This window comes from Phalaenopsis equestris, unplaced genomic scaffold (assembly GCF_001263595.1).
Source record: "Phalaenopsis equestris unplaced genomic scaffold, ASM126359v1 Scaffold000686, whole genome shotgun sequence".
In the NCBI taxonomy this organism is placed as follows: domain Eukaryota; kingdom Viridiplantae; phylum Streptophyta; class Magnoliopsida; order Asparagales; family Orchidaceae; genus Phalaenopsis; species Phalaenopsis equestris.
Window position 1 is genome coordinate 149,420 of NW_018165126.1, and position 18,547 is coordinate 167,966.

The 18,547-nt window shown below is 35.1% G+C and overlaps 1 protein-coding gene across 1 annotated transcript in view; it reads right to left on the minus strand.

Annotated features, from left to right (window-relative positions):
* LOC110030243 overlaps nucleotides 1-18,547 on the minus strand; it is a 34,956-nt gene that overhangs the window by 12,046 nt on the left and 4,363 nt on the right. The window contains 6 exon segments of the mRNA XM_020732863.1: nucleotides 1,206-1,311; nucleotides 1,391-1,504; nucleotides 1,587-1,804; nucleotides 3,306-3,369; nucleotides 4,854-5,207; nucleotides 16,091-16,252. Coding sequence (XP_020588522.1) covers nucleotides 1,206-1,311; nucleotides 1,391-1,504; nucleotides 1,587-1,804; nucleotides 3,306-3,369; nucleotides 4,854-5,207; nucleotides 16,091-16,252 — 1,018 coding nt within the window.

Consider the following 18,547-nt stretch of genomic DNA (forward strand, 5'->3'; position numbering starts at 1 on the left):
AATTATGGATTTTACTTTAAGAAGGTTGCTTCATTGCATGCCAGGAAGTAACACGTTTTTATCTTCGAGCCATTTGGTTATCGTAGAAATTTTACCAGGATAAATGTTAGTTATTATGTGATGAAAATTTGTTCCTTTCCAAGCAAAGTTTTATCCTATAATACTCAAGTATTGAATGTAATTTGTCAAGAAAAGCTTATCAAATGGCTAGACATCTATATTTGTTATGTTTAAATGGAAAACAGGGATAAGCTTTGTTATTGATGCACGGACTAGGAATGTATTTGCCCCAAATGGCTATACATCTATCTTTGTTATGTTTAAATGAAAATGTTTAAATGAAAAACAGGGATAAGCTTTGTCATTGATGCACGGACTTGGAATGTATTTACCCCAAAGTTGAGGTTACTGTATATTTTTTTTCTCATTTTCTACTTTCAACAAGCAAAATAATAGAATACTTTTTCCTTGGTAATACTACTACAACCATCATCCATTTTTCTTTTTCTTTTTTTTTTCTTTTTTTTTGAGTCGTCTAAACATTCAGTAATTTCGCCAAGTTTTTTTCCTCCTGGACAGAAATGACATGTCTTCTATTATAATTTTATTTTACTCTGGGGAATGAGAATATCAGTAACTTAGAAACATATTTAAAAGTGTAAATATAATCAAATGTAATGGACAAACAATGATAACATTTTTAAGAATTAGCACATACGATGATCAGATTTTTATAATTATGATACTCGATAGCCTAATATTTATCCATCCAGATTTGTTTCCTTCTAAATTCCATTCATAATTTACCTATCTATTTTTGTCTGCTATTTGCTATTAAAAGCTAAACTCTTGGATGTGTGAATCAAAGAGTTTGATCAAAGTGGCTTACGAGGGTCAAGAACTGAATAAAAAATGTCTTACATAAATTCAATATAACTTCTACAAATTTATTTAGATTAAAAATTGGCACTTGGTGTGTCAATTTCAATTAAATGAAAATATTTCATCCACTTGTTGCTCCAGCTCTTTATTCGCAAAAATCATTGGTCTTCATCTAAACTATAAAATGTAATGAACTTCCATACCGTTACTGTGAAATGTATATAATACCGGTAAATTTGCACATGCCCTTGGTGCACAAACTTAACATGCTAAACAATGTTTAATTTCATTACAAATATCTGCAAGTTCAGATATAAATTTACCAATCGTATAGGTGCCAATGAAAAAAAGCGTTTTTGGGTTGAAAGCTTCAGCTTGGATGGCATCAATAACAAACTGAATCACTTCCTCTTGTTTTGGGAAGTCATACTGCATAAACCTATGGTATATTATATACATGAAAAAAATGAAACTAAAAGAAGGAAAACTATTGATTTCAATAACAAACTTGAGGATTGCAATAAGTCGTGTCCAATATAAGAGTGTGGATATAGGATGACTGCAAAATAGTAGAGCCTGCCATCTCTGAAGAAAATCTAAAATCCCCAGTGTGCAGGACTGCCTGAATAAGGAAATGTCATGACAATCTGTTGATATAACAATGAAAATCAAAATAGCTAACTAAACCGCAAAAGGAAACAAACCTTATTATTGGATGGTTCAAAAAGAATAATTATAGACCCAGGGCAGTGGTTAGCATCTAAACAGGTCAAAGTCACACCAGCAATGGTAATTTTTTTGTTTAAAGGCAAAATTTCAATTCTATCCCATGGAACACCAATCTTCATATTTACTAGTTGTGCTGTAATTTTAGAGCAATAAACCTTCCCATGGCAAAAGTTCTTTGTGAGACCCTGATAATCTGAATAAGTTAATGGCAGAAAAATCAGATAAGTTTAAAAAAAGCAAGACTTAAATCAGGAAAGCCAGCGATCCTTCCCTCCGGAATAGATCTCAGCATAAGCACGATTTTAGCTCAGCCACAATAAGGTTCATGAATTTCAGAAGTTTAATGACAGTTAGCCGACCAGCATATAAAATTTGCACCAAGAATCTGCTGAGGGATAAACTTCAAAAAAAAAAGAAAAAACTTAACTTTTAAAGTACTTTTGTAAAACAGAGAAATGCACTAATACAACTTGTTGAAGTACAAACTTTATACAGCCTAGAAACAATAAAAATGGTCCATTTCTTTTTCACCTAAACTACTGATTAGATCAACTGAGCTACATCACATTATACATGTCTCTAACTCAAAAAGCTACTAAAATACTCCCCAGTTGCACTTTATGCTACAAAAGTGAGTCATTTAATATAAATCCCATGGTTGCTATCTCATCTGTCTTCCATGTGTCAATATAGCTTTGTCATTCATAACGCCTAGATTTCTTCCTTTGATGGCAACGTCATATAGATTAATCCTTCAGCTATAACAAGCTAGCTATAAAATTTGATGATATTATTTTATGTTGGTGCCTTTCAGCTATAACAAGCTAGCTATAAAATTTGATGATCATTATTTTATGTTGGTGCCTAGCCTAAGAGTAATTTTATTTTTTGTGCCTAAAGACAAGTTAGTCTTTTATAATTTAATATTCTTTAGTATAAATAGATGCTTTGTTGTAAGTCTTAAATTTAGGATTTGGGTGTGATTTCCTCTCTCTCGAATTTTAACAGTTTTGTAAATGCAGGAGGTGGAACGAAGAATCGGGGAAGATGAAACAAAGGGTCGGACAGTTAAACAGAAATGATAGGAAGTGAGGAGTCGGAAAGAGGAAATGAGCAGTAGAAAAGCCGAAGAGAGGAATTTGTCCTATTAACTGCATATCAGATGGGAAGGCAACCAGAGAGCAGAGGAGGGTGAAGGAGTAGCGTAGCCGAAGAAGCGACGAGTGTGTTAGGGCAGAGGCGGCATCTCCGTCGAGGAAGAAGTCGGCGGCGTCGCTGCATGCGATTGGAAATTGATAAATAAGTACTTACTGTTGTTAAAACTAGATGATGGAAAGAGATGAACTAAAAATAATACATAAAAAATAGAGTTAATATTCGAAATGGCAATTAACAACATGAGTAGAATAGGCTTCATACAGCCAACCCCAATGATTGGGATAAAGGTTAATGACGATGAAGGCTGATGATGATAGAACAAAGTGAAGATTTGGAAATTTAGTAACAAAAAGAACTATCGAAGGATAAATATTCAGGGTTTGAAAAACTGCTGTTATGATTGCTAAAAAGATGAATTAAATTCACAAAGTGGATAAAACAAAATAGGGCAATGTTGCAAGACGAGATAAAACAGCGTAAAAGTTGCCAAAACATGGAGTAGGACAAATGTAAAAACAATACTAATACAAACTTACGGTCCATATGGAAGTGTGTTAAAAACCAGTGAGAACAATCTCCTCTTAAGTAACGAAATGCATCCTGCAAATAAGAAGCGTCCAAATAAAAAATAAGTATTTACAAGATCAATCAAATACAAAACTCAAAAGAAATAATCATATTGCCAAGGGCCTGAGATCAATTCCAAGATACAATGAAAATAGGTACTACTAAGCTTAAAATTCAGTGGTAAAAATGATTTGGAGGCGGATATGGTGAGGAGAATGATACCATAAATGACAAAAGTTGTAATGCATGCTCAAATGATCAAAATCACATAACAAAGTGTAAAATGAGAATTCAGCCATTTAGCAAGGTAAACTAAACATTCTTCTGTCAGATAAAGCCACATGAAGCAAACAATGAAACGAATTAAAAAAAAAAAAAGGCAAAGAATTGCTATCCGAGATTGACAAATAAAATGTCAATGAAATTTGACTATATATGCCCCATAACAAGAGAAATTGGAAAAATATATTTGTTGCTTGTTTTTGAAAAAGATATGCACAAAAGTTCATTTTGAATAAAAATAATCCGAATCCTTCTATGCCTGCGCTATAGAAAGAACAACATTTGTATTTCCATACTTTAGCTTTTTTTATTCTTGTTGTCAATATTTAGTGATATAAAATTTGTCGCGTAAAAGATAAGACGCTAGTGCCAATGGAGTTCAACATTTTTTGTATTCATTGGTAACTTCAAGAGAAAAGGATATTAATTTGTTAATATTTCTATCATATTTCAATTATATCATTTTGACTAGCTTTAATATCAAAAACTGTGATTCGAACATTGTTAGAACATGTGGTATGACCTTCAGATCATGATCAAGCATTGTTCGAGTATAATTAAACATTATTCAAAGCATATTTTCTTAATACTGTTTGAACATGTCATAACAATATTTGAATCTTATTCATGCAATATAAAAATATTATGCAAACATGTTCAAACAAATGTTCAAACCTTATTTAAACCGCGTTTTTTTGGTCATGTTCAAACATGATGCGAACCATGAGCGTACAGCATGATTTGAACATATTTGAACAATTGTTCAATCCAAGTTCAGACACAATTAAAACAAAATTGAGCATAATTCAAATAGGTTAGAGCAAGTCTCAATTTTTGGCTCATACATGGTTCCAACATTTGTTCTTGCAACAGTGACATTATACGCTAACCAATTATATTTTAAAGGTATACAAAGAATCAATACAATTTTACTATATAGAAAGTGTTAAAGATTGATAAAAGTCAATATAATATGAAACGGAAGGCGATGTACAACTTTGTGGGAGCACAATCAACAATTTCAATTACTCCACTAAAAAATTAGAGAACTGTTGAATGCATAAATTATATACAGAAAAGTACAAAAAGTGTAATAAATAATAATTTGAAATGAGAGGTTAAATGCATCACTCGAAATGGTGTTCCTGATATACACGTTGGATACATAAATGATATACTGAAAAGTACAAAAAGTGGAATAAATAATAATTTGAAATGAGAGGCTAAATACGCACCACTCGAAATGGTGTTCCTGATATGCAACACCAAGGAGGTGTTTCTCTTGCTCTACCGCGATTGACTCTCTTTCTAGTACCAACCATCTTCTGAGATGAACCCTTTCGAGTTTGTTCAGCATTGTCAACTGATCTAAAAGGATTGCCAACTCTTGCTTTACATGACTTTGGTCCATGAAAGTATTCTGTGATCAACTTGTTTCCCAGTAAACCTAAATTTTTCTTTTCATTCGGTGTTGCGTAAGTGACATTTTCTCCATCTTGAGAAAGACAATTTCTTTGACGAATAACATTAAGAGCATGGACAATTTTTTTTCTAGGCCCCAAAGCAACAACACCAATACTGATAAGATCCTTAGAGTATAAAAAGGAAATAACATGAGTTAGCGTACATATTAATATCAAAATATTTTTATAACAAAATAAAACATCACAATTGTGACAACTATGAAGGAATTACATTTGGGAGTTATATAATGGAAGCTTGGTGAGAGTAATAGAATATAGACTATAAGAAATTGCGTCATTATTGAAGAATCAATATAATTTCAAGCCAGAAGGATTCATCACCAAAACAAATTTTAATTCTGAGATGAGTAATGAAAAAACGCAGATAATAAATAGAGAGAAGAATTTTCAATGAGTATTCAAAATGACAGCATCGTATTAAGGCTGAGCATTTAACTATTCTTAGATGTATTTGCAAAATGACCAAAAAATCTTCATTTGCAATGGAATTACATAAATATTACTATTAGGTATGTTTGGTTATATTATTTATCAAGATACTTAAAAGAAATATTCAAAATAAGGTGTGTTAATATATGTTATTAGAATATAATATGACTCCAATCAGTGAGTGATACCGGAGTTAACCCAAATCACATTAGAAAAAGAGAAAAAAATTATTACTGGAAGCAAATAGATGGTTATAATCAACACACTAGAAAGGAAAAATACAACACAATCGACACAAAACTCGCATTAGGGTGGATCACTGATGATGGTGGTGACGAATAGGGGGCTCGGAGAAGTGGCGGCAAGGTAGGAAGGGGGTTTCCGGACTGTGGATGAGGGGTGGCAGCGGTTAGGAGCAACTGGAACTGCAGGACAGAACGGGGCGGCACTCCAAACAGCAGCAGGGGTGGCTGGACAGCAGGAAAAACAATAGGAAGGCATCGCGTGCTGCGGCAAAAAAGGTGGAGGGCTGGGACAGCAAGCGCAGTGAAGACAAGGGAGGAGAAAGCACTGGAGGCGGCTGGAACTGCAGAAATCAGCAATCGGGAAGTTGTTGTGGGTGGCTGCAGCGAGGTACGGCGGCAGGGAGCAATGTGGAAAAAAGTGGAAGGAGATAGGAGGAAGATAAGCACCACCTTGGGAGAGAGATACAGTTGGAGCACCACCAAATCCCTCGAATACAGCCCTCAAAAAGAAGAACGGACGTTGGCAGCTGTCCAAACAGAATCTAAAATAGAACTCGCCAAAACCTAAACTTAAGACAGCAAACAACATATTTATAATAAGTACAAGTAGTTAGAATAGGAAGGATCTAGAATAGGAAAGAAATAGAAAATGTAAGGGATCAAATAGGAAATTGGTCAGCACTACTGTAGCTGCCACAGTACTGCGACGGTAAGCTCCCGCGATATCTCTTGAGGTTGGGGGAGCATTGACTTCATTTGCTTCTGATTCTTTGTAGCACGGAGTCAAGTTTACCCATTGATGGTAGCAGAGAAATTGCAATCCCTTAAGAGGTAAATCATGTAGGCGTTGTCATTATACAACACAATCTGGTAAAATAGGTATCCGTCCTCTTTTGGCACAACCATAGTTGGCACTGTAGATAGACTAGTATCCTGCTTCGTTCACTTCTCATTCTAGGCGGAATGTAGCTGATAAACCAATATGTGAGAAGAAATAAACTCAGAGGTGAAATCTGTGACAAGGTGCACCACTATCACTATCAGCCACTCAGAAGAGCCCTCCTCTTCTTCACTGATAGGACTTGGATCTCGGTGAATAATTTTCATCTCCATCAAGCTCCTAAGATAAATGTCCAGGATGGGTTCATTCCTCCTGTCTTGACATCTGATGATGGGTGCTATATTGAACAAAATCTAACATCTGAATCACTCCCTGTAATATTCCCGATGTGACACAAAAGGGCCTCATCTCTGACATGTGGAACTTCCCTCAGTAGGAGCAACTCAGGAACGAGTCTATGGATCTGAAATGTCTGAATTTCTCTTATTTTGGGTTGTCTTGTGTCTGATATCGGCTCCCCAAACTCATGGCTCATTTGGACATCCAATGACAGTCCTGTTGATACTCCTCTCAATGCCTGCAAAATGCTAGCTTGAGGCACCATAATCTCATACTCTGTCGGAATGCACATTGCAGCAGAGTCATTATCTTCTAGGATAGCTATTGTTACCTTAGCTCGAATCTATATCTTGAGGTCAACTGAAATCGATGGTGTCTCTTTTTCGTTGGTTGAAAGTTGAGAATCCTCTATGAAGTTTGCATCTTCTTCCAGATCACCATTTTTCTCTTCAACTGTAAACTAGTCCACCAGCTTTGTGCCATCATCATTTTCAGTGTTTGCTATGTCATTACCCAATTTTTCAAGAATGCCCTGCACCTTGAAACAGATCACCCCCTAGTTTTGCAGTCTGATTCAACATGCCTAAATCCGTGCCACTTGCAACACTTCCTGACTGGGACAAATTTAGAGATGCAGATTGGTTTCAACTATTCTCTACTCTGACTCATTTTTTTCCTTTGATAGGGTAAGCTTGGATATTTTCCAGTGTAATTTGGCTATAAGATGAGGTTAAGTGTTGCATGTAAGATGGTTGGTCGCTAGATGATGTGGTCTCTTCACTTCTGAAACTAGAGGCTGAATCTTCTATCTATAATAAGCAAGTATGAATTGGTATTGGATCTCGTGCTTCATCTTCAGATTCTCCCATTCTCCATATGCTAACTCTTCTCTCAGCCTCCTCTGATACTGAATTTCAAAGCATGTGGCGGGTCTTTCACATCTGCAAATTCCGCCCTATTAACAGATTCAGATCCTCATCTCTTGCTCCCATTCGATTCTCCAAATCCAGGTCGAGAGCAATCTTCCACCGGGTTTCATTCTCAATCCACGAGCCTCCACTGAAGTCGGTGGATCTCTCGTTGTATCTCCTCTCAAGTAGGCTCGGGCATGTACCTCCTTGGTGGCATGGCTAGGTTTTAGGGTTGGAGGTGAAAGAAGCTATAGGAAAACTAATTTGGGGTTGCTGATTTTAAAAATCAACAAGAAAAAATTAGGGTTAGTCAAAATTTGGCTAGGGTTTGGGAATAGAAAAGAAAAATTTTGGTGGAGGTGAATTGGTAAGAGTGTATGCTAAGAAACCCTAAGATAAAACTAGAGTTAAGCTAGCTCTGTACCAAATAATACCGGAGTTAACTAAAACGCATTAGGAAAAGTAAATATTATTATCGGAAGCAAATAGATAGTTACAATGAACACACTTGAAAGGGAAAATACAAGACGACACACAACTCGTGTTAGGGTGGATTCTAGATGATGGTTATGACAAGTTAGCGGGCTTGGAGAGATGGCGGCAAGGTAGGGAATGTTTTCGGAGCGTGGATGAGGGGTGATAGCAGTTAGGGGCAGCTGGAACAGCAAAATAACACGGGGTGGCTATCCAAACAGCAACAGGTTGTTTCGGGCGGCTGGACAACAGAAAAACAACAAAGAGAAGATATCGTGTGTTGCGGCAGCGAAGGTGGAGGACTTGGACAATGAGGGCGGCGAGGACGAGGGAGCAGAAAATGTTGGCGGTGGCTGGAACTACAAAAAATAGAGGCGGTTGTTGCGAGGTACGACATCAAGGAGCAATGTGAAAAAATGCAGAAGGGGATAGGAGGAAGATAAAACAACACATCGGGAGAGAGATACAGTTGGAGCACCAAAAAAATCTGAAATAAAACTCACCAAAATCTAACTCTAAGACAACAAACAACATATTTATAATAAGTAGTAGTAGTTAGAAAATGAAGGAAATAGAAAAGGTAAGGGATCAAATAGGAAATTGGTCCACAATACTGTAACTGCTTCACTACTGCAACGGTGAGCTCCCGCATTATTGAGACATCCAATAAAATAAGTACAAAATTTATATTTATATATATAGACGAAAATTTTAATGCTAAAATATTTAATGAAAAAATATAAATAGCAAACAGAAAAAAGAATTTTCAAAGAATATTGAAAATGATAAGATGTTATCAAGTATTATAGACCATTAAACAATAGATCCAACTATAATGTGATTACATCAACAATCGGTATTAAGGGGGCTTTTTATTTTTATTATTTATCAATGTGCTCACATGAAACATTCAATTAAGGTGTCTTAATGTATGTTATTCATATAAGACATAATTCTAATCGTTCAGTCATTCAATAAAACAAGTAGAAAATCAAAATAATGGGAAAATGCTCCAGGAATAATAGGCTTAATATTGGTAATACGAATACTAAGTATATGTTACTGAATTTTCAGTGATATCAAGAATTATTTTTAGAAGCTAAAATGTTTTCTATGCATGTAGATTTAAGCTTGTTGAACTAATTATATAGAAAAACAGAACAGAATAGAATATAGCTTTTATATTAGGGAGGTGATGATTGTAGAAAAGTACCTCAAGATAAGGTAACCTAATAGAGACTTAAAGGTAACCTATAAAACTACAACTAGCGCAACTGTTATAAGAACTAGAAATTTAGAAGGTGAAAAATCCTGGTAGTTGTCATATGTGGAGCCTAATTGGGCTAGGAAAGGTGCCCAACACCAGAGAGACGTCTTGGAGCCCGGTAGCCGAAGCCCTGGTGCCTCAGGAAGCGTTCTAACTTCTGGCAACAGGAACCCATCACCAGTGGGGGCACCTAGGCACCCACGAACAGTGCGCTAGGAAACATGACGCCCGGGAAGGGCGTTGTTGCGTCGAAAATGTTCCATATAACAATGCACCTGGGGTCACGCCTAGGTGCCTATAACCGAATTTTTGCAATTCAAAACTTTATAATTCATCTTTTGTTACGAGAAGGTGTGTGCGAAGTGTCGGCGTTGAAGGAAGCATTTAACTATTTTTCTTATGCGAAAGAGAGAGAGGAAGAGCAACCCGAGTGTTCCAAGTTGTAGAAACTCTTAAGTGTGATGTAATCTGTACATTTCTTTATGGTAGATTTCTTGGTGTGGTGTGACTACGTGATTTTTTCCCGCTCTCGAGTTTTTACATATTAAATCTTAGTGTTCTTGTATCTTCTTATTTTGTGAGCTTTTTTCTAGGTTTTTCTTCGAATCTCTCGAATCGGTGTTTCGCATTTCTACATATATCATTTCCCCAACAAGTGGTGCCAAAGTGAGAACAATGATCTACTAAGTGAGGTACAATGTAGAAAATTTTAATTATTTGAACTATGTTTCCTAGAAAATATAAATTGAAGACTTATTTTATCAAAAAAAGTTATATTTGTCACAGGAATGAATTACCAAGAAGCCAAAATCGATAACTCTAAAAGAATGAGAAGTTCTTGACCAAACAACATGGAGTCTGATCCGTCTTTTACTTTTCTCATTTATTACTTTCAATATTATGAATGAGAAGACTACAATTATTCTCATGACTGCACTAACAACGATGTATGAGAAGTCCTCTGCTTCAAATAAATTTTTTTTAAGAGATTATTCAATATGAAGATGATGAATGGTGGTTCAATGATTGAGCATTTGAACAATTTCAACGTTGTGATTAATCTGTTGTGTTTTGTTGGTATCAAATTTCAAATAAATTTTTTTTATGAAGAGATTATTCAATATGAATATGATGAATGATAGTTCAGTGGTTGAGCATTAGAACAATTTCAACGCTGTAATTAATCAGTTATGCTTTGTTGGTATCAAATTTGATGATGAATTCATGGCACTATCAATACTATTTTTATTGCCATATAGTTGTGACGAACAAGTTACTGGGGTGAGTAATTCTTCAAATAACATGAAGTTAAATTTTGATGACACTATTAGGTCGGTACTGAATGAAGAAGTTTGAAAGAAGGTAAGCAGTGAAACTTCAAATTCTACTCGGAATGTTAAGAGCAGCGAAAGAAATCTGGATAAAAACACATGCAAGAAAAGATTCAAATCCAGAAGAAGAAATTTCAAGTAGAAAGAGAAAATGGTAGAGGATAATGTTGGAACTGCGGGAAGAAATGTCACTTCAATAAACACAGCAAATCTCCAAAGAAGGTTGGTGATTGAGGTTCAGATAGAAAACTCTCTACAAATGTCTCCACGGTAAAAATCCAATGTAACTCCCTTACTTTGTCCCTTAATAGTATTGAATCATGGATAATGGATTCAGATGCCTCTTTACATGCTTACATCAAGGTATTTAAAAATTATACTCATAGTGATCCATAGAAGAGTATTTGGGGAGATAACAGAGCCTATAGTTTTGTTGAAAAGCATGATGATGATATCAAGTTATCAAACGAATTAGTCTGAAAACTCAATGAAACTAGATATGTTTTATATTCGAAGAGAAATTTGATTTATGTGAGTCAGCTTGCAAGATCAAGGTAAGTGACTACATTTGTAAGTGAATCGTGGAATGTGACCAGAGAGAGCAATGATGATGATTTGAGGCAACATTGAATACACTCTTTACTTGATCAATAAAATGTTATATCCATTGGTGTAGTTGGAATAAAGGTTTATGAAGGTCTTTGGCCTCACTTATATAGCAAAGTATGAAATCCTCACTTTCTAAATATAAACTTCATGGCTTAAAATCCATAGAACTAAATATTTGTGAAGATTGCATTTATGGCCAGAAAAATAAGATAACTTTCTCTTAAAGTGAATCAAAAATGAAGTCTGAAAAATTATAATTAGTGCATACTAATGTATGGGTCTTCCTTCAGTTTGGTCCATTGGAGGTTTTCAAAACTTTGTTACCTTCATTAATGATCACACTAAGAAGATATAAGTATACTTCTCGAATTATGAATCTGATTCTTTGAAGTGTTTAAGAAATGAAAAATTGCGGTTGAGAATTAGACAAACTTGAAGTTGAAGTAGCTTGAATCAAACAATAGTGACGAATATCGCTATCTAAGGTTCAGAAGTTATTGTGCTTCAAGAGAGTTCGGGCAAATGTTAACTATCCCAAGGACACCACAAGAAAATAATGTTGTAAAACACATGAATAGAAGTATTGTGGAGCGTGCCAAGAATATGAGGTTGCATGCAAGTTTGTCAAAACAGTTTTGGGCAAAAACGGTGAACACAATGATTTATCTGATCAATTATGGTCCCTTAATACCTTTGAATAAGGGTTTACCTGAAAAAATCTAGAGTACCAAAGAGATAAATCTATCTCACCTAAAAGTATTTTGTTGTTCATCACATGTTCATGTTGATGCAAGATCATGAATAAACTTGATTCAAAATTTTACAAATACACTTTTATTTGTAATGACTCAAGAATTTGGGTATAATTTTTGGGACTATCAGAACATAAATTCATAAGAACCTGAGATGTTACTTTCAATTAAATGAATATGTACCAAAATATAAATAAAACCAAGGATTATTCATCAGTGACTTCTGAAGAGCGCTCCAAATATTTTGAGATAAAAGATAATGATGATCAATAAAATAGAGAAAGTAAAAGTATTCAATCTGATGAAGCATAAGAAGTTCCTTAGCTACCTGCTAAGAAATCAAAAAATCAACCAGAATCACACAATCGATACAGAGGTATTCTCCTTTTTTGTACTATCTATTGCTAATTGATAGTGGTGACCATAATGCATAAAGAGGTCACTCAAGTTTGTCATGAATGACGAGATTTAATCACTAAGCTCAAATCAGCTTTGGGATTTCACAAAACCCGATGATAAAAAGACATTGCACAATAAGTGGATTTAGAGGCTGAAAGAAGAGTCAGATTGTAGCAAGGATTATAAGGTGAGGCTTTTTAACTTTCAGCAAAAGAAAGTATTAGAGTACACTGAAATATTTTCTTCAATAGTAAAGATAACAACTATCAGAATTGTGTTGCGCTTGATAGCAGATAAAAATATACAACTGGAGCAGATGGTGTAAAGAAAACTTTCTTACATGGTGACTTAGAAGAGGAACTGTATATGACGCAACCACAATATCAAGTTCTAGTAAAAGAAGATATGGTTTGTAAACTAAAGAAGAGACTTTATGGGTTGAAGAATGCACCAAGACAATGGTACATAAGGTTTGAGAAGTTTTATGTCAGACAGTGGGAACATGAAGTGTTAAACAGATCATTATTGTATCATTAAATAACTTGATAATTGTTATATTATGATTTATTTGCATGTAGGTGACATGCTAATTGCAAGAGCAGATATGAAAAAGATCAGAAAATTGAAAGAGCAATTATCTAAAAAATTTAAAATGAAAAATTTATGTTCAACCAAGAAAATACCCAATCAGAATCAATAGGAACTCCAGTGCAGATACTTTGAAGTTGTCTCAGGTAGAATATGTTGAGAATGTCTTACACGGGTTCAACATGAGTAAGACAATACTAATGTGCAACCCCTTAGGTAGTCACTCTAAATTATATAAAGAATAATTGCTTAAGTCTGGAGTAGAGCAAACACAAGTGAAAAGAGCTTTGAATGCTTCAGCAGTTGAAAGCTTGATGTATACAATGATATGTATAAAGCCATACATATGCAGTGGGAGTGGTCAACCGATACCCAAGTAATCCAAGTAAACATCATTGGGAGGCGAAGAAGTAGATTCTTAGATATTTGATATGAACGGTCAACAAGGTTCTTTGCTTTGAAAATGAAGGAATGAAGTTATTGGTATATGTAAATTCAGATCTAGTAGGAGATATCGTGTTATATTTTCACTTTGGGGAACACAACAGTGAGTTGTGTTTTTTATACTGCAAAAGATTGTTGCACTATTAACTACAGAAACTAAGTATAATGTTATTAATGAGGCTAACCAAGAAATGATTTAGCTACAAAGCTTTTCTATCATAACTGGACAATAAACAAGAGAACAGAAAACTTCATTGATACAGTATAAGTTTCATTCATCTAGTTAAGAACATCAATTTCATGTCAAGACGAAACATTCAACTAAGATATCACTTCATTTGTTCACTCATAGAATATGGTCAATTATCTTTTAAGTGGATATATAGTTCATAATCCTGCATATATGTTAACTAAGTTTGTTACAAATGAGAAACTAAAGCAATTATTGACTTCAATTTAATTTTAGAAAGGTTGAGACCAATAGCCATAACATATATTACTATAAATTTGGTATAGATCAAGATGAGAGAAATTGTTATATGTGGGGCTTGATTGGGCTAGGAAGGGCACCAAAAACCCAAGGAGACGCCTTAGAGCCTGACAATTAGTGCCCAGACCCCCAGAGAGGTGTCTGGCAGCAAGCACCCAGCACCAGTGGGGGTGCCTAGGCACCCAGAAACAGTGCACCAAGAAACTTGGAACTTAGGAAGGGCTCTGTTGTGCCCAGAACGTTCACCCTGGGGGTAGGGCCTACGGTCCTGTAACCGAATTTATGCAGTTCGAGAATTTAGATTTTGTCTTTTACTGTGAGGTGTGTGTGAAATGTTTGTGTTGAAGGATTTTGAGATTTCCCTTGTGCAAAAGAGAGAGAGGAGAGACCCAAGTGTTCCAAGTTATGGAGGGGCTTGAGTATAGTGTAATCTGTACATTTCTTCACATTGAGTTTTAGTGTGGTGTGGCTCCATGGTTTTTTCCCATTCTGGAGTTTTTCCACACTAAATCTTGGTATCCTTGTGTTTTCTTACTTTGTGTGCTTTGTTCGAGCAGGTCTCTCGAATCGGTGTTCCACATCACAAAAAAAACAGAGCACTTGAAAACTCTGCGTCAGCCCCAGATGCCCCATATTGAAAAGTAGGCGCAAACCTTGCCCCTAGGCTCCTAGGTCCCCAACCCCGATTTCAGTCAATTTAATGTTGTTCAGGGACGATTGATGCAAGAGGAGTTAAAGCAGCAAATTCTTTTCACAAGGATTTTATCAGCCATCGTCTCACATGGGAGAGTTGGAGATCAACAAACACTCATCCGAAAGGATGACTGGAGAAGTGTTGTGTGTTATTTTCTTAATTAGAGTATGATTTAGAGAGTGACTATGAGAGAGTAGTGAGTGTGTTTTCTACATCATGAGTGTGTGAGAGAGTAAATCTAATGGAGATCATTGTGCAAAGAGGATTGAAGTGGAGCAAATTGAGATTTCTATCGGCTTAGATTGTTCATGTTTGTATAATACTTTCAATTTGGTTTTTCAATAAAAATTGTACGGTTTTCTCTCAACATGTTCTTCTTTGAATTGGATGTGTGATTAATCGTATTATATCTACGAGAATTAAGACTTTACAAGATTTCATTACATGTTGGTGTGTTATTTTTTTAATCTTAATTTAATTTTGATCTTGCAATTGAAATGTTAAAACCCCTCGCGATCTAATTTACTGACCATAGGCTAGAAGAACAAGTAAAATAACGCCCAATCATTTGGTGAAAAATGAATAATATCAGTAGAAAATTGCAATTGTATAGGGGACTAGATGATTCCTGAGAGACTTTGCAGGGTAAAACAAATAAGAGGCTCCAATGCTTTTTATGTCTAGAAATAGAGCAACGAACAACTTTCCCTGATTATCAACATTAGTAAAGTTAAACATGGCAAAAATGAGAATATTGAGATAGATGCGTAGAAAACTTATAAATAATATATTAATAAAAGATTATATAATTAAAAGGCAATGGAACTATCATATATTGAAGATAAGGCAATCAAAAAGAAACAAAGTAGTTTTAACATATACTACGAATGGTAGAATGCGCTAACAAGATGTAGTATCAGTTTCAAATAGTAGGGAGAAAAAGGTGTAAACCAAAGATTTATGTATAAAGTTTGTGTAAAAAGAATTGTGTTGTACAAGTTTGAAAATAATTTCCAATGGATCAACACTAAACATGAAGGAATGGAAGATAAGACCATAAATATACCCCAAATAGTTAGAATGATGGTAATGATGATGATGAACCTCCAAATAATTACTAAGAAAAAACTTAAAGAGTTGTACACCTAAAGATAAAGAAATTACATAATGCAAACCTCTTCTGTCAGCCAATGGAGAGTATCCCAATCAATCTCTTCTCTGACGAAAGCCTCCTCATATCGGCACAAATCCAATGCCCTTAGCCACTCAATGACAGGGTTAGTATCAACAATCTGGTTACATGCATTAGGTTTTGTTTGACCAATAGGAATAGATACCTGCGATGAACATATAGCTTTATTGCTAGTAAAAACCAATGATACAAGGTTTATGATTGTTTCCATTTTTCTTTCACTGCAAAATAAAGGTAGCAATGAGAAATATAACTTTCAGTATTAAAAGAAGTTCAAAAACCATAAATATAACCCTCTTTCATGAAGATTCAAAATTCTCAAAAGAACTAAACAATTAACTTTAGCTTAAACAATGTGGGCTAGAATATAGACAAACAAGGATAAACAACTGTCATATATAGAGGTACTTTAACATGGTAAACAACTATGGAAGTAAAAGTAAAGTACCAAGTGGAATTACGGAACTTTCAATCTTACATAATATAGATAAGCTAAACAAGCTGAGAGCATAAACTATAATCCATTCAGAAATCATCATTCACATATGAATATTTGAGGAGAGTTGGGAGTATACTTGTTTTCCAAAAAAGGAATCCAGATTCAACTAATTGCCTATATATAATAGTTTTGTTATTTGATTGTTATCTATGAATGGTTTGAATTTCTTTTATTCTAACTACTCTATAAATCTTCATGTAGAGATTTGCAAATGATTAAGTGCAACCTCAATTTTTACTATTCTTTTTTTCTCTCTGTAGTGTTTTTCATCTTCTGCTTCATGGTCAGTTTCAAAGTGTGTGTCAGAGTTATTGTTGTTGTGAAATCTAGATATACCAATTGACATGATATATATATATAAATCAAACAGGAGAACGATCGACGAAGTGAAAAATAGAACGAAAAAAATCACACCAGAAAAGAACAACACAGCGGAACACACAGATTTACGTGGTTCGGCAAATTGTCACGTCCACGGAGTTACAGAAGATTTTACTATTTGAGGAATTTACACCACACTTCAATTTACAAGAAGAATCTCTCACTCTTTGTTGCTCTCTCTCTTCTTCTCTCTCTATACCGAGATACATCGAAAAAAACTCTACACCGAGATACACCGAAGAAGACAAACTTACAAGAGAAATAAACTTAATTTCTCTTCTGCCACAAGCCACCGAGAAGAAGCCTAGGGAGAACAAACTTTTTCTTCTTCCTTCTTCTTCCTTCTGCTGCAAGGAACTGCTCCTCATTGCGCTTTTCTTCCTCTGCCCCGAGGAAACCTTCCTCTATCCCGAGAAAATCCCGAGAAAATTCAAAGCGTGACTACAAAACCCAATGAGAGTCATCCGAAGCTTTTATCACGAACAGGAGAAAGCGAAGAGATGCTTCACTTCACAAGCGAAGAGATGCTTCACTTCACATTCACAAAAGAGGAAGTTGGGAGTGGTTATTTGTGAAGAGGTGTGACTCTCCAAAGCAAAGTAACCGCCCAAGCATAATGGACCAGGCTCCATCGTTTCTAACAAGAGTCCGTAGCTAACTAAGAATAGAAGATGCAAAAAACATCTTTAGCTTGTGAGTGCAAGGATGCCAATTTAAAAAGTTATCTCCAAAAGCCTCTCAGCCAATCCCAACTAGTTCACCAGCTGCAAAGATATCAACCTTCACTGAAACTTACTACCTCCGCATCACAACCATAAAATTGAATAATCATAATTTAATTCAAGAGCATCATTCTGCTTTAAATGTGGGGAGAGCGCAAGGCCATCTTGAATATACTGATGCTTCCACCCCAAAAAAAAAGATAAAAAGTAAAAAAACAAATGTTGATGATCCCCCTCCTCTAATTTGGGATGTACAAAACTCGATGATCACGACAAGAACTGTGAATTCAACAGAAAGCATCAAAATATCTTACATTATTCCATTGATAAAGAGATGTAAGATGCATTAACTCTAAGCCTTCTCAAATATGGAAAAATCAGCACAACGTTTTGACCTCCTGAACAGTGTAAGTTCGAACAAGAAGAGCTAAATTTCACCAGATATTTAAATATGGCAGGAAATAGATGTGGTTGTTTGCACTGAGTAGTCATGCCCGGCAAATGCTGTAAAATACAAAAAAGCGGATTGAAAAGTGATGTGTTTGAGCTTTTGCATGTTTGAACTCTAATCCTAATGAAGTTAGATAACTCCTTAGAATTAAGCCACTCACGGTGATTACTGATATTTTTGCTTAAGCTTGAAGAGAAGCAAGCTAGTAATGGGTCATGATAAGAAAATCCAAATTATTGCCGCCTGAAATTTCTGCATTAAAAATATGTCGTCAATAACGTTCAAGGAACCCAAGAAGATATTATTATTTGATGAGATTTCTACAAAATAAGTAAATCATACCAAAAACAGTTGCTAGAAGAAACATAGTAAGCCATAAAATTTAGA